We start from the raw sequence: 16,095 nt of genomic DNA, 5'->3' as shown, positions 1-16,095 counted from the left end.
TATCACACCACGTAGACTAGCACCTCGCTAGTCTGAAAAGCAACAAGATGCAGACAGATCCTAAATACAAACATGAAATGGAAGGTCCTTAGATCCTTATTTATTTTCCCTGGACTAAAACTAAATAGGCTGTGAATTTCATGACACAGGACAGGTATTTCACGTACTGGCAAGTCATGCTTGAAGTTGCCTGTCTTATTTCCTTTGAAGTATTCATTCATCTGTACAACCAATGGGGTTTGGCACAGCAGTCATTTAGGTGCGCGATTACTTTTGGAATGTTGAGAATATCAGGCGCAAAGGCCAGTGTCAAGCGCATCTCCATTCTATTGACATCAATGAAGACAAGCAAGCAAGCTTCCATCATTTCCGTCTTTGTTTTGCAAAATGTAGATAGTCAGAACTGTTGGTACTAATGTTTGGGCCAAGTGAAATCCCAGACACATCACCATCCCAGGTCTAGTCAAACGACAACACTGAAATAGCTAGCATTTCTGTAACGCTCCATGCATTAAGCTCAAAACCTGATAGAACAAAAATAAGTAACATAGTAGCCTAGCTGCCGCCTCGTTGCAATATTTTGCTGACAGAAAGAAAACAAATACCCTGACAAAGTTAGGTTTGGAAACAATTACCATTCAATTAGATAACTGGCCTGCAAATTCGTGATGCAGCTAGCTGGCTACTAGTTGTAAAAAACACTGACGTTACATTATAGCCTACGCTGGGTGGATCAGACTTTATCCAAAAAGTGTCAAAGATTGTTTAGATTTTTAGAATCAGCTGATTAATCCGTGACAAGTAACATAAGTTAACGTTACTCCAAAAGTGAAATCCCAAGAAGTAAGTTGGTTCCCAAACTTTCAAGTAAATATCATTTCAACCATCAACTTAGTGACCTGCCAACAAAGTAAGCCAGCAACATAGAGAACATACCATACACATGTCTACGCCACGGTATAAATAATATACCATCAAATCTATACATTTACTGGTTAACTAATCATCTTTGGCAAATAAAAATCGCCACCAACCTTCAAACTGTTCGTTCTCTGTTGCTCTCCATTTTTCTGCTGTAGGAAAATTTGTCTATCTAGTCTGAATACAACGTCAGTTCCTGTTCAGTGAAGTTTACGCTTGGCGTCGCCAAGAGGGACCGTAGGGAAACAGCGGCATCTTGTGGTCTGTGAATTCACTGTTTGAAGTGATGTGTGGTTTGTGGCCGCTGTGTGGCGAACACTGGGAATTGCACAGTTAACGGTATGTCTATGGCTGTTAAAAGCGCAGTCTAGACGCAGGCAAATGGCAATTTCTGAACGCGTAAACAGAGGTTTCATAATTAGATTTTGTGAAAATATAGCGTTAAGGCCTGTAGTTTCTAACGCTCTTCAGAATAATACGCGCACAGATATAAAACAGATTAGTAAGATAGGCTAAATGAAAGGTAGGCCTGTTCGGTTCGGTCACTGTGTTGTAAGAAAAAGCAGTAGACTAAATATCCACTTAGAATAAGAATGAATGAACAAAACTGATTGCATGCATAGGCCTATATAGTAAAATGATTCTGCTTATTTTGGTGTTTATTTATCCATGCTTAGACATTGAAAGTATACCCTACTTTTATTGTAATGGAACTTTGTTACTTTTTATCCTGAGTTCGTACATTAGGCTGACTTGTCTACATGGCGCTGTCAACAGTTAGGCCTAGAGCAAAATATGGTATAAAGCATGCGTTTATTTTCCTTAAAAGGCTCTTCGCCAGACATCCATTTTTGTGATAGTGGAATTTCCTCTTTTTACAGTCTATGTGGATTTCAGACTTCAGACTGATTCATCGTCAAAGCTTCTCTGAACGCCACGTACCTTTTCCTCTTACGTCAGGGAAAACTCTGTGCATGAGTGTTTGATTGACAAATTGAACACTCAATAGATATCCAACATGAGTATCATAAACAAGGAAGTGAATCTTGCTGGCCAATAGTACTTTCCTGGGGGCGTGGTGTCCGAGTTGTACGGCACTTTGAAGGTTGCATCCCTCGACGGGGACACTTGACTTCGAGATGATGACAGGTGGAAACAAGCCTTAGGCAAAGCAGCTCGGTAATAGCAAATCCTTTACGAGAAGAGCCAGAGACGGAGAGAGAGGTAAGCAAGATATGTGTTGAAAGATGCGCCTGTGAAGGAGTTGTTGCTTTCATTTGTTTTTTTCTGGAAGTTTATCTAGCGGGTCTGTTTATGTTTGTAACTATTGTGGGCAGCCTATGTCGGTGAAAGTGTGGAAGAAAATGACAGGGTAGGGGTTAAATGCACTGTAGCACCGTTTTTTTTACGCACACGTCTTTAACGCTTTTTCAGTAACCAGACTATCACATGATAGTGACAGGGAAAACTATTATTGTTCCTTACACGGAAATGTGTAAAAGCTTTGTCCAACACGTGTAACAACGGCGTGATTGGTCTTAGCGAGGTTCCACTGAAGATTAAGATTAACACCAAGGCCCTCTTGAGAGCACAAGCCTTTACTTACTTGTCTAGAATGGCATTATAGGCTACTGGTAGGTCCTACACTGCTCTGTAAACATATCTGGTTCAGATGATGTGCCAAAATCCAAATTGATGAAGTCTATTTCGATCCTAATTATAATAACTGATTGTCTTCTTAAAGATAAGTGACAAATCATATTCTTACAAAGTAAGACAAAGTCGAAAGAAATGAACAAATTATCAGTCCAAATCTATTGCCACAACAGTCTTTTGCAAAAAATAGACATCTCTTTTACTTACCATTCTCACCTTCTGCTTATAAATCACATTGTTATGGCCACAGAATTATTTTATCTGCCAGTTTTGAGTTGTTATCAGATGCGCTGAAGTGGATAGGCCTATAGGCATTTTATGGAACAAATCCACAGCATCCACAACCTTTGGCCTGTGCCATCTTGTTTGTGATATAGAAAACATCTAAATGTCTTCAAGATCTCACCAGATGCTGTAAGTCTTGCAAAATGTGAAGACATTATCTACATCCACTTTCTGATGATGAAATTGTAGAAGACTCAAGACTCAACATGAAACTACTGTAACAGTGGTTACCGAGCAACTTTTGGGTTCTGCTGATGGAAAGCCTGTTTCTGTGCAACACTGTTTCAACATATCTTACACAACCCATGGATATCAGTGTTGAATATCCAAACTCCAAAGCAAACGCTAGTTGCCCTTTGTTTCATTCTGTTGATTTTGACAACAGTGCCGCCCAATGATATGTGAGTTCAAAATTTAACAGCAGCATAGCAGAAAACCGTCTAAATCCTTGTTTGGCTGAGGCTGCAGGTTTTCAGTCGCAATGATTTGTACAATTATCCTTCTTAAAGCACTGGGCTTCTTTTGTCTTTTGTGTATTATGCAGTCTTCCATTACCAGTGTAAGTTACACCTTGTGCTTGTTTATCAAACACAGATGGGGACACGTAGAAGCATGCAATATTGCTTTTGGCTGGTGCTAGTGTGTGCCTGGGTGTCTGTGGATGCGGTGCCCATTGCTGTGGACAAGAATAAAGCTGAGCCACCAAAAGAGAATCTGGACCCTCCAGAGAGCACAGTAAGTGAATGGGAGGGGATTGGTTGGGATGTTAGACCTACGCAGTAGTGCCTTTACAAAAATGTATAGCCTACTTTCAAAATGGAATCTCAAGCTCATAAGGTACACTAACAGAGGATTCATTCAAACAGCTTTAGTTTCAACCAATTTACTCTTATTGTTTACATGGTGCTATTTTAGTACTGCAAAATTGTGTGAAGATTGGTCATGCCAACAGGGCTTTGCGCAGTGGCAGTATCGTGGCCTATGAGGGTTATCCGAGGCGCGATTATTGCTAGTTGAAAACTATCTATCTATCTATCTATCTATCTATCGACCGATCGTGTCTGTCTATGTCTTTGCTAGTTTGAGACAGGGACATATTGCCTGGCAGAATAAGACCCAAATTCATTGTTTCTGGTATACCTCAGGTTCATTTTGAAAACATCAGACCAGCCTCTAAATTGGCATTGACCACTATTAGGACTGGGAGCCTATACTACCTACTTTGTCACTAATGATGCAGGCTGATGTAGCCTTTTCCCAAACCCTGTTGTCTTTGCACTTGATGAATAGATTTGCATACCTTCTTCCTGTAGCTTCAATTCTTTGATGTTTGCTAGCATTGCTACTGCTGTTTATAGTGCTTCATTTAGCAATATCACTCCATTTTTGTAACTATATTTCAAACGAACGCTTCACTTCAGTGTCATCAGCAACGTCAGTGGTCGCTAGGAGGCGATCCATTATGCACTCAGACTATTATCCCAGGTGTGAACTGAGTTCAGACTTGTGAACAACAGGTGTGCAGAGCCAGGCTAGGAGCATAAAGGATTATTCTTAAATTTAAGTTTGCACATGATATTAGAATTAATCAAAACAGACCAAGCAAAATTCTGTGATGTCAGAGTGAGGGTACAGCAGATGAAAAGGGGGAAAAAAGAAACATTTAATGACAATTATGTCTAATCTTGTCACTGATTACGGAGATGGACTGCAGTGACAAATGCCCAAAACATTAAGACTAACGTTGAACATAGAAATATATATCGGTATTTGACATTACTGGCACATATCCATTATCAATCACAATAGCACAACACACAAAGCGGACGTCTAATGTCCTGAGCGAAGAAAGCATTTGCAAGTATGTCATTCATTGCAACCTCTCTTGGTTGAGTTGGTAAGACTAAACCTGCACACCACATAGTACTTTTGTGATGTGAGAAGTGGGATTTCCTTCACCTTTATGCAATCTTAACCTTTATGTGACCCTTAAAAGTGGGGCAGTAATTTTACAGTTGAACAAATCTTTTGAATACTTGCCTCCAGCAAAAGTTTTTGTTTTCCATTTGAAATTCAAAAGTGCTTTATTGGCATGACAACTAGGGAAATTGTTTTACCAAACTAGCTTAATCATTCAGTACAGCTGCTAAAGTTCTGTAATTATAAGACACCTCTGATTATTTTACTCTTATGTCCGGCTCCTAACACCACAAGTGAATGACACTATTCTCACTTTGAATTATGTTTTCTACAAGGTACCACCACAATAGTTTCAGTTTACCAAAGTATCAAGCTCTATTGTGCTATTTGTTTTTAACATTATTTATTTTTTATTTAAATTATTGATTTGTAGGCTATAGATCTTATGTTTTACAATGAAATAGCCTTCGATACTGACATAGCATTATTATTATTTGCTTGCTTACTTACAAATTATGGGGATTCTTACAATCAAACCAGTAAGTAAACTGTTCCTGCGTTTTTAAGTTAACCACTGTGGATGTGTATTCAAAAAAGTACTTAAGAGGGAACACTGCAAGGAGGAGGGCCGAGTTTCACAATAGCCGGTGTCTGCCAGAAGTATTCCACTATCTTTCAATTGACCAATGCTTACGTTTACAGGACACTGGACTCCACTATGACCGCTACCTGCGAGAGGTGATTGATTTCCTGGAGAAAGACCCACACTTTAGAGAGAAGCTCCACAACACCGACATGGAAGCCATCAAGGTAACAGAGAAACCAGAGAGTGGACTTCAGCCGGCCCCGTCTGGTTAAATATGTGTCAGATGTTGGCCAGGGTTTACTCAGCTGCCTCTCTCTGTTTACAAACTACAAGGCGAGCTCCTAAAGGGCTGTCTATTTGTTAGTCACCCTAATGTTAGGTGATCATTAATGTGTGCGTGCATGCGTGCATGTGTGTGTGTGTGTGTGTGTGTTTGTGTCTGTATGTGTCTGTGTGTTTTCCGCTACAGCAAGGGAAGCTTGCAAAAGAGCTTGACTTTGTGGGCCACAGCGTTAGGACCAAACTGGACGAGCTGAAAAGACAGGAGGTGAACCGGCTCCGCACGCTCATCAAAGCCAAGCAGGACGTGGCAGGAGGGAAAGGTACGTCTGACCAGTAACAACTTGTTCGAGAAACCAGGTAGTCCCTCTCAATTTTCAAACCCCACCTGATTTCGCATTTTGGTTCCACGTTACATTTCCCATCTCGGTCCACGGGATCAAGATGTTATTTTAATGTCAGTCTGTTTATGACACTTATGTTTGCTGTTTTGTTTTGAATTTATGATCTTCCTTGTCAAAAAAGAAAGGTACTATTAAAGATAGGCACAAAAAACGAATTCTCTCCTGTTCCTCGCACCCCACCTGTCATGTCTCTATTCCCCACTTTGAGAACCACTGGTCTATACTACAGTTTAGTTATGTGCTGGAAAGGATATGGGTCAGCTATCGAGTTTGTAAAACCTTGCTGGAGGCGGTGATTGCCTCTTACCACAACTTCCTCAAGGTTCACTTTAGTGCAGGGCTCGAATTACGTGGGAGCCAGAGGGAGCCGAGCTCCCATAGAGTGAGGACTGGCTCCCATGAAAGCAACAAAGGCAAAAACCTGAAGGGGTCTCTCATATCTGAAGGTGTCTGGTATTGTAATTTAATCTTAAACAACCGCTCATTGTCCATCCCTGTGCGATCTCTTACCATTAAAGACGTTCAATTAAAATATAGGCTACTATGGGACGTAGACCTACACTACGCTCTTGAACGCAGCATGACACTTCACCACCACACCACTAGACTATATGAGCAAACCGTATCGATTTGACAGCACTCGCAAATCTGAAGAAGTCACCCTGCTTTGATGTGAGTGTTTTGTCTATTTGCATAGGCGTTCATTGGGCTAGCCTACGTGGTTTGAAGTCCTGTTTGGTGTTGAACTTGCGCTTCACCTATTCTATGTTGATTGACAAAGCCATAAATTATGGCTCATAATGCAGCCTACAATGATTGTGTTGTCTGATGATCTAGCTATCCTCTGCCATTCAGAGCTCCAGAAAGCTCCCAGCTATTTTGAAACACCTGTTAGCAATCTCTGATGTCGGAATATTCAATGGCTACCCGACAATATCTCAGTGCAAACTCCAAAATTGTTCGTCTATTAATTTTCCACGGTTCAACACATTAGCCTACTAGAACATAGTTTGGCTGGCTTTATTCATTTCTGCCAGTTAGTGCTTTTTCCCCTGTGTATAAGTTACACTACATGCATTATTGTGTTTGACACTGAGGATAGCCTATCTGAGACGGTGGTCTGGTTTAAATGAGTTACGTTGTGAAATTGAGAATGGCACAGACTAAATCGTTTAGTCTATTTCTTTGTATTGTGAAATTGAAATGAGATGTGGACTATTATAATCAATAATATGTTGAAATTAATTAAAAGTAATCAATTTCTATGAAAAATCTATGTCTGTTGTGTGCGTGTGTCAAGGTAAAGCCTAGGCCTACCGTGCGCATATACTGCGCAAAAGCGCCACTTGCGCCTAGGCTATTTCATTGTATCGCCTTGTTAGGCTATGCGCGGGGTGTGCCAACTTTTTATGAGATTGAGAGACCCCCTTAAAGACAAAAAGATAATTCGAGCCCTGCTTTAGTGCACCTTAAGATGGGGTCATTTCCTTTCTCAATGTTAAAACCTAAACAGTTAGGCGCTATGCACTTTCATTGTGGTAATTTGTAGAAAATCTACTAAAAATTAAAAGCTTTGAACCATGTTGTTTATGCTGCCAAATCTATTAAAAAGGGACTGGAAAATGGGATCAAGTCCAATCTAATCAATTATGAATGTGACCGTTTTGAGGGTTTTAAGTCACCCTTCCCATTATATCTGTAGGTATGACAGTGGACTATGAAGCTCTCCTGAGGCAGTTTGAGCACCTGAACCATATGAACCCACACACGTTTGAGGTGGACGACCTGGACAAACTCATTAAATCAGTAAGCCTTGACCGATTATCCACTACAGAGAGCTGGTTATGCATTACCAATCACTGTACTATTCACTCTTATTGTCACCAGGGGCATTACGTAAGCTAACATTTTGGGTGGGCAGAATTATAACTAGATGTACCGTATAGTGGTACAAAATATGATCGCCGCTCCTGTACATCCTCTCCGCGAAAATAAATTAAGCTTGTCAATTTGTCCATCTCATACTCCATCCCCTACTCTTGCAACTTTTGTGTATGCTTGTATGTGCGTACCTGTGTGAGTGTGTGCGTGTGTGTGTGCCTGTGCGTATGCGTGTGTGCGCGTGTGTGTGTTTGTGTTTATGTGTGTGTTTGTGTGTGTGTGTCTGTGCGTGTGGATGTGTGTGTGTGTGTGTGTGTGCATGCGTGTGTGTACAGTATGTGCGGATGTTTGTGTGTTTACGCGCGTGTGTGCGTGTGTGTGTGTGCATGTGTGTGTGCATGTGTGTGCATGTGTGTGCGTGTGTGTGTGCGTGTGTGTGTGTTTTATTGCAGCCAATCAGTTGTAGGTAGTGTTCCAGTTGTTCAGTTTATAATGCCATGGCAACAAACTGTAGCCTACCTTGACAGTAACAATTTTGCTATAAAAATAAATCTGTGTTCACTAAAGAAAATCAGTCAAACCACCTGGGCACATTTGCCTACTACATAAAATCCATTTTCACATGCTAGACAGTTGCAGCATGGGCTTAAATGGATGGAGTTATATTCAGTGGAGAGTGACAATCAGTGGCTTTGTGCTAATTGTTGCTGGGGGAGCACATGCCCACCAAGACTGTATTTAAGTTATTAAGTTATCCCCCAAAAGTCTTTGAATATGTGAGACAGTCCTGCCTTGTACCTCCTCTCCTCCTCATCATCCTCTACCACTAGGGGGGTGGGGGGTGTTCCATAAAAGTCTAGTGGGGCTACATGCCCACCAAGTTTCATGTGTCCTGGGAATCGCAGCGGCCATAATTAGGGGTTGGTGGAAAAGTAAATAATGAACACAATTATCTCATATGTCATATTCAGAGACATTTAGGGGATAACTTAAATACAGTCTTGGTGGGCATGTGCTTTCCCAGCATCAATTAGCACAAAGCCACTGATTGTCACTCTCTACTGAATATCACTCCATCCATTTTAGCCCATACTGCAATTGTCTAGCATATGAAAATGGATTTTTTGTGGTAGGCAAATGTGCCCAGGTGGTTTGACTGATTTTCTTTAGTGAACACACATGTTTATTTTTATAGCAAAATTGTTACTGTCAAGGTAGGCTACAGTTTGTTGCCATGGCATTATAAACTGAACAACTGGAACACTACCTACAACTGATTTGCTGCAATAAAAATCTACAGACGGCGCATAGAAAGACAAGCTCTATGTCTATCCCTTTGGTTCACTGATGGCCTCGTGAACAAACACGGGGCTTTTTATCATCTTCATCTTTTATCGTCTTGTTGTTTTGTTTGTTTTTTTGTCTCTTGCCATGTTTGTTTTGTTTGTCTTTGTCTGTAAAAGAGTTTTGCATTGGTGTCTGGTTATAGGGTGTTATTGTGTGTGTGTGTGTGTTTGGGGAAGAGGCCTTTTTGTCCATGTGTTGTGTTGTGTTGTGTTGTGTTTGTAACGGTGCTTTGTGTCAGTGCTGTGCCCGTGCTCATTGCTGTTCACTGACAGCCTCTGCCTCTCAGGCCACAAGCGATCTGGAGAACTATGACAAGGAGCGGCATGAGGACTTCAAGCGCTATGAGATGAGAAAGGAGCATGAGAGGCGCGAGCACCTGAAACAGCTGGACGAGGAAGAGAGGAAGAAAGAGGAGGCGCACTACGAGGAGATGAGGAAGAAGCATGCAGACCATCCCAAAGTGAACCACCCTGTGAGCAAAACATGCGTGCAGACAGATAAAAAACACTCACTTAAGTGATCGGCTGTGAGTTCCTGTCACTTAATATCTGCTGATGGAGGGAGCCATGGCACAGCGGGCTCAGTGGCCTCGGGACTCAGGTTCGAGTCCGACCTGAAGTCATTTCCTGAACCCACTCCCAATCTCTCCTCCACTCATTTCCTGCTGTCTCTTCACTTTCCTGTCTAATAAAGGCTAAAATAGCCAAAAATATAACTTAAACAAATAAATACAATACAATAAATCGCACCCACCTTTACCCTCACCTTTATCGTCTGTCTGTTTATCTGTTTGTGTTTTTAGGGAAGTAAGGACCAGCTGAAAGAAGTGTGGGAAGAATCTGATGGTTTGGATCCTGAAGACTTTGACCCAAGGACATTTTTCAGCTTGCATGGTAATCTCTGAAAAATAGCTTGCTTACAGAGCCCATTTCCAAAAAACACTTCTCTCTCCCCAAACCCCAAACGGTACTTCAAAGTTTACTATGGTGAAGTACGTGCAGATGCTTTAAATGTTTAACTTTTTGTGTGACTTGGTTCACAGATACCAATGGAGATGGCTACTTTGATGAGCAAGAGCTTGAGGCGCTGTTCACTAAAGAGGTCAGTACTTGTATAATTTGTACAAACATTATTTTGTAATTGCAAAAAGCAAGCAAACAGAATGTTCAAGACTCCAACACAACACAATCTGTTGACACATCTATTACACAGGCAATTATTGAAAATTTTAAATAAATTCTTACAGGATTATTATGCAACTTAATCAAAACATTACAAGAGTACTGAGCAATTGTTCATTATTCATGAAGAATTCTTGTGTGTGTGTGTGTGTGTGTGTGTGTGTGCGTGTGTGTGTGTGTGTGTGTGTGTGTGTGTGTGTGTGTGTGTGTGTGTGTGTGTGTGTGTGTGTGTGTGTGTGTGTAGTTGGAGAAGATCTATGATCCTAAACAAGAGGAGGATGACATGATTGAGATGGAAGAGGAGAGGCTGAGGATGAGGGAACACGTCATGAATGAGGTAAATCCAAACACACACACACAGACACACATATACACACACACACAGACACACACACAAACACAGAACACAAAATCCATCCAAGTCAGGCCCCCAGCTGTGATGCTAACCGCTGGTGATGTTTTTGCAGCTGGGCCCATAGGAACCCCTGTGTGTGTGTATGTGGTGTAAGCGATGTGACTGTGTGTATGTACTGTATGTGTTTACATTGAGTTAGAATACAAGTTTGCAGCAAAACACAGCAACATACAAATGTCACTGAACAGTTGGACACTAAATAATTTGCTTTCAGTGGAAAGATTTTGGAGTTAACAAAAGAGACGTTCTGTGAGTTGATAAAATGTGGTCTCACAAGGAGAAACTAGTCACAGCTTTGGTCTTATGATGGGATCTTTGCCTCTTATGCATAGCTGCTATTCGGCTTAATCTTAGGTGAGAGCAGATGTGAACCCAAAGTGAGTGAGAGAGGGAGGGAGAGAAAGAGGTGGTTTATTTAAATCATGTTCAAAAGAACAATTTTGTACACAATAACTGGCCAGAGACTGAGCAGGAATCTCACAGATCATGGGCCTGGTTTATTAAAGGTTTATGCATCTATTTTGGATCTGTTGAATGAACAAGGGGCTGTTGTGTTTGAACTTGTTGAAAATCACTCAGTTTGTTTTTGAGTTCATCATCTGCAAAATGTAAAACATGAATTTTTTCACATGTACACACAATTTAGTACTAGCATTAGGGCCTGTGTCAGCAAATGCAAAAAGGTCACATTAGTAACAGCATTGGTCTAAATGGGCTCTGTATAAGTATAAGTATATATACTCTTTTGATCCCGTGAGGGAAATTTGGTCTCTGCATTTATCCCAATCCGTGAATTAGTGAAACACACTCAGCACACAGTGAACACACAGTGAGGTGAAGCACACACTAATCCCGGCGCAGTGAGCTGCCTGCAACAACAGCGGCGCTCGGGGAGCAGTGAGGGGTTAGATGACTTGCTCAAGGGCACTTCAGCCATGCCTACTGGTCGGGGTTTGAACCGGCAACCCTCCGGTTACAAGTCCAAAGCGCTAACCAGTAGGCCACGGCTGTGTGTATTGACAGACGTTGCACAAAATGAGGTCATACTGTCGTGTTCCTGTGTCGTGACAATGGCCTAAAAATGCATTCTACACAGCCTCACCCATCTCTTGTTCCATCACATTTGTGGTCAAAAAGGATCATTCATTCCCATGAATACATCCTGCTCTAGAAGTTTAGAACCTCATGCAAACTCCTCTCTGTCATCTTGGTGTTGTTTGTAGGTGGACACCAATAAGGACAGACTAGTGTCCCGGGATGAGTTCATGGCCGCCACTAAGAAGAAGGAGTTCCTGGACACAGACCCCTGGGAGGTCAGATTTATTAATCAAGTTTTAAATATGTAAGATTAAGGGCTCTAACTTAGGGGGTGGGCAAATTGCAGTCTGTCTACAAGCCGTACTCTGTCAACAAGTTCTCGTGCATTAATTATAGTTATCGTGTGGCATATGGGAACATTGAATTGATTTATTAATGTTTGCACTTAAAGGCACCCTTAACAGTTTTTTTACCTTAACATAACGTTTCCAAAATAATTTTGATGGCACATATCCTCATAACATGACGAACAGCACTTCTGGCATTATCTGAGCGGCCCTATGTAGGCGATTACTGACCTAGCACCTTTCTAGTTTCGGGTAGGAAACTGCCCCACCTCCCCCATCCCCCCTCAGAATCGAAACAGAAAAGAGCTGCTATGCCACAGGAATTCAGAGATCTTTTTCTACAGACTACTTTCAGTGCATTCCCTCTATAATATATCGGAGTTATGTTCATACTTTGTTGCAAAAGACTCATATTTCGTTTAATTATTATTATGCTTCTCAACTGTAGGGGGACCCTGAGACCAAATCTAGTTTTAAAGCACATGGTATTAAATTGTTTTTGCCTAGTTATTACTTTTGCTTTAGTTCGACTTAAGAGTTAATACTGAAATTAGGGCCCTGTGTTTAGATGTGAATCAATGACAGTCACAGACAACATACATACTTCACTATTACTGTCCAGATTAATTTCCCAAGATGTTGAAGCTCATATTGTTATAGTTTCATACTGTATACGGTCGGTATATTTATTTTTTGAATAAATTGACCTTATGGACAGTCTTGTTCTTGAAGTTGGTCTGTGTAGTAAAACAATATATCATTATCTATGACTCATCATTTACTATGACTGGTGCCAGACCCTGGAGCAGAATCAGCTCTATACAGATGAGGATATGAGGGAGTTCGAGGAGCATCTGGCTCGGGAGGAGAACACCCTCAACCAGAAGACTGTAGACCTGGATAAACAGCGGGCAGAACTGGAGCGGCAACAGGAGGAACTCAACGCACAGAAGTTTGAGTTACAACAGGTAAGTGTGTGTGTGTACACACACACACACACACACACACACACACACACACACACACACACACACACACACAGAGTAGAAGAAAACACTGTACACACACACACACACACACACACACACACACAACAACAGGCGTGGAAGCACCCGGTAACCGGCTCTGCCCACCCACAGTACCTGTACATAATGACAACATAAACATACTGCCGAGTAGCCATAAGCCACAAAGGGGGAAACAGCACCACCAAAGGGCAGTGTAGGGACCTAACAGTGATCGAGTTTGGTGTAAATATTTAATAGTATCGTCTGGTATTGCTTTTTTATGTTGTAATCTAGTTAATTGCAATAGTCTAATGTTGTCTAGCGTGACACTCATTGTGGGTGAGTGTTGTGTTGTAAGTATGTAAATGTGTATATATAGTGCATTTGTCATGCACTAAGTACAACACAAAGTACTTTACAAAGAGGACATAAAAAAATCCATAAGTTAAATTAGTTCATTGGTTAAAACCAGCAAAAATGTTCATTGGCCAATGACAGTGACTTGCGTGAACAGCGCATAGCATGGTGTCATTAAACAGACCAATCCGGTAACCTTGCTTGATATTGTGCAGGCGATGGAACACATGGAGAAGATGAAACAGCTGAAGACAGAGTCTCCAGCAGAGGTCAAAGGTGAAGGGAATTTCCATTCATAATTGATCAGCTATTCAGTTGGAATGTCGTTTTATATGTATATCTGTATTGTTATCTGTATGTGCAAATCCAAAACAATACAGATGAAACAGTTGATATTACAACAAAAGTAACACGTTTGGTATGGTCGTGGAGGCTTAGCTGCTGTTTTGAATCAGATCTGCTGTGCTACTTGTTTGTTTTCCCCAGGTAGTGTAGTTCCAGTTTCTCCTGGCCAGGGAGCCATGCCGGCTCTCCCAGCAGACAGCAAACCCATCGCACCTGGGCACCAGCAAGACTTGCCAGTACACTCTTAGCATACCCTGCTCTATGTATGTGTCTGTGTGTGCATGTGTGCATGTGTGTATGTTTGTCTTTCTCTTTGTGGTTACTGTTATTCTTTGTGCTTTGTTTGTGTCAGTGGATCAGAATAGGGCCCACAATAGACTGAAAGACAAGCATCTGGGTCCACGGTTCACAGTTCACAACTTTCCCATGTCCAAGCCTTTCAATGCCTTCATAACAATATATAGATAATTTAACAATATCTCATATGATAACTCTTGTCAAAAGTGTAGTCAGTGGTTTCAGAGACTGTCAGGAAAGATGTAGATTTTATAAGGCAAGATATGTTGTTATGCACAGTACATAAACAAGATGTTTACAATGTTTACAGCACAAAGTGAACGAATGTCTTACGGAGTTTAGTCAAACTAGCCCAAGAGGCACTTGAGGTATATAGGAACACTGAGAGAAATGAGAGATTATATTTACTGTCCATCCAACAAAATCCTTTGTATTTTTTACAAAGTTATAAGAATATATATAGAAAACTTTGTGCAAATGTATACAGTCCATGAATGTAGAAAATAATGAATCAGAACTAATTTAAGTGCTATCACTGAATTGTGTGTGTTGTTGTGTGTGTGTGTGTGTGTGTGTGTGTGTGTGTGTGTGTGTGTGTGTGTGTGTGTGTGTGTGTGTGTGTGTGTGTGTGTGTGTGTGTGTGTTGTGAGAGAGATGCACAGGTTTGTCTTTGATGCCTCAGATAAAGGTTACAGGTACAGGTACTTAGATACTGTTACGCTGTAGTTATCTCTCAAGGCAAAGTAAATGACATCTGAAAGGGGCGTAGCCAAGGGTAGGTTGCATGAGTTCTTCGACCAACCCCACCCCATCTGAAGGTCCACATTTCTGCCTCAACTCTTTTGAGATATGTCTACTTCTTTGTATTTGTTATAGGTCTTTGGGTATAGAGTAGACTATGTTTTTAATTTAAAATAATAACAATAATAATGTAATTAGTCTAATGCATACTTTATTTTGAATGGGTTCATTTTATATTAATCAAATACATAAAATCTATCCTAGAATGTATCCTGAAATCTGCAGTCCCATGCTAGATAGTCTTTGGTATTATACAAAATACACAAATCAACTCATCAATAAACAAAACAGTGCATGAACATCTTGGCTGCTGTAAAAGGCCTAATTAGGCTACTGAATTTGGATAAGTTGAATTAGACTTTCAAAATGCAGGTATGTCAGTAGGTGGCTTTATAACTTAGCTTCATTAACGTATGAGGTTATTTTTTCTTTCATATCTAGTGCTGTGATTATACAGTTCTTTGACAGTCCACCTCTGAAGTACAAGTTTTAGTATGGTTCAATAAGATTGCCTGGTAGAGGTATGCACAAACTAAAAAGGTCCACAAATTGGAAAAAAAGACCCACCCTATCCACCTAGCTGGCTACGCTCACCTGATGAATTGTGGGAAAATGCATATTCCCCTGCACATCTATTCAATGTTTGAGTTTTTTGTCCTTGCAAGTTCAGCCCTTTATGTTCTTTTGAGTAATTAAGTGTGTGTGGATGTGAGCATTAAATGATTGAAGCTTCACATGTTTGTGTCTTCTATTTTTACCATGTACTTGTTTGCCAACAGCTTTAAGACAAGTTACATAAATATCATGAGATCAGAAAACATGATGTGGCTTGGTCAGCTTAGCTATGAGGTCACAAGGTGTGAAATGAATTGCAAAAGGGAATTCATACTTGATCTGGTAGATGCAATTAACTATTTCCTAGGACAAATCAGGAGATTGATAGCCTATATTATTATTATTACAGATACAGTTTAATATTAGGGCTGTCAAAATAACTGATTAATTTCGATTAATTAATTTAAGAAAAA

The 16,095-nt window shown here is 40.7% G+C and overlaps 2 protein-coding genes and 1 non-coding gene across 3 annotated transcripts in view; 2 read left to right on the top strand and 1 right to left on the bottom strand.

Annotated features, from left to right (window-relative positions):
* pik3c2a (phosphatidylinositol-4-phosphate 3-kinase, catalytic subunit type 2 alpha) overlaps positions 1–1,120 on the bottom strand; it is a 39,042-nt gene extending 37,922 nt beyond the window's left edge. Inside the window, exon 1 of the mRNA XM_042108952.1 lies at positions 1,035–1,120. The gene's annotated coding sequence lies outside the window, so the exon portion shown is untranslated. The remainder of the gene's footprint in view (positions 1–1,034) is intronic.
* Positions 1,121–2,029: 909 nt separating this feature from the next.
* On the top strand, positions 2,030–14,869 carry LOC121723377 (nucleobindin-2-like). The gene is made up of 13 exons (XM_042108989.1): positions 2,030–2,145; positions 3,457–3,597; positions 5,485–5,592; positions 5,838–5,970; positions 7,754–7,857; positions 9,566–9,751; positions 10,082–10,172; positions 10,322–10,380; positions 10,705–10,797; positions 12,099–12,188; positions 13,058–13,228; positions 13,840–13,900; positions 14,111–14,869. The coding sequence occupies exons 2-13, from the start codon at positions 3,457–3,459 to the stop codon at positions 14,215–14,217; spliced, it is 1,344 nt and encodes a 447-aa protein (XP_041964923.1). The 5' UTR covers positions 2,030–2,145; the 3' UTR covers positions 14,218–14,869.
* Positions 3,815–3,951, top strand: LOC121724722. Its single transcript, XR_006035273.1, has one exon. It is a non-coding gene; the product is annotated as a U4 spliceosomal RNA (small nuclear RNA).
* Positions 14,870–16,095: the final 1,226 nt, after the last annotated feature.

The sequence above is a fragment of the Alosa sapidissima genome, chromosome 11 (genome assembly GCF_018492685.1).
Source record: "Alosa sapidissima isolate fAloSap1 chromosome 11, fAloSap1.pri, whole genome shotgun sequence".
Classification (NCBI taxonomy): domain Eukaryota; kingdom Metazoa; phylum Chordata; class Actinopteri; order Clupeiformes; family Clupeidae; genus Alosa; species Alosa sapidissima.
The sequence above is the reverse complement of the archived record's forward strand: the minus strand, read 5'-3'. Positions and strand labels throughout refer to the sequence as shown.

What these genes read in the sequence shown, in the direction of transcription:
- LOC121723377 (XM_042108989.1), top strand. Translation starts at nt 3,457, where the DNA reads ATGGGGACACGTAGAAGCATGCAATATTGCTTTTGGCTGGTGCTAGTG. An exon ending in ATCCCAAAGTGAACCACCCT is followed by an intron (nt 9,752 to 10,081) that starts GTGAGCAAAACA and finishes TTGTGTTTTTAG; the next exon opens with GGAAGTAAGGACCAGCTGAA. An exon ending in GACATTTTTCAGCTTGCATG is followed by an intron (nt 10,173 to 10,321) that starts GTAATCTCTGAA and finishes CTTGGTTCACAG; the next exon opens with ATACCAATGGAGATGGCTAC.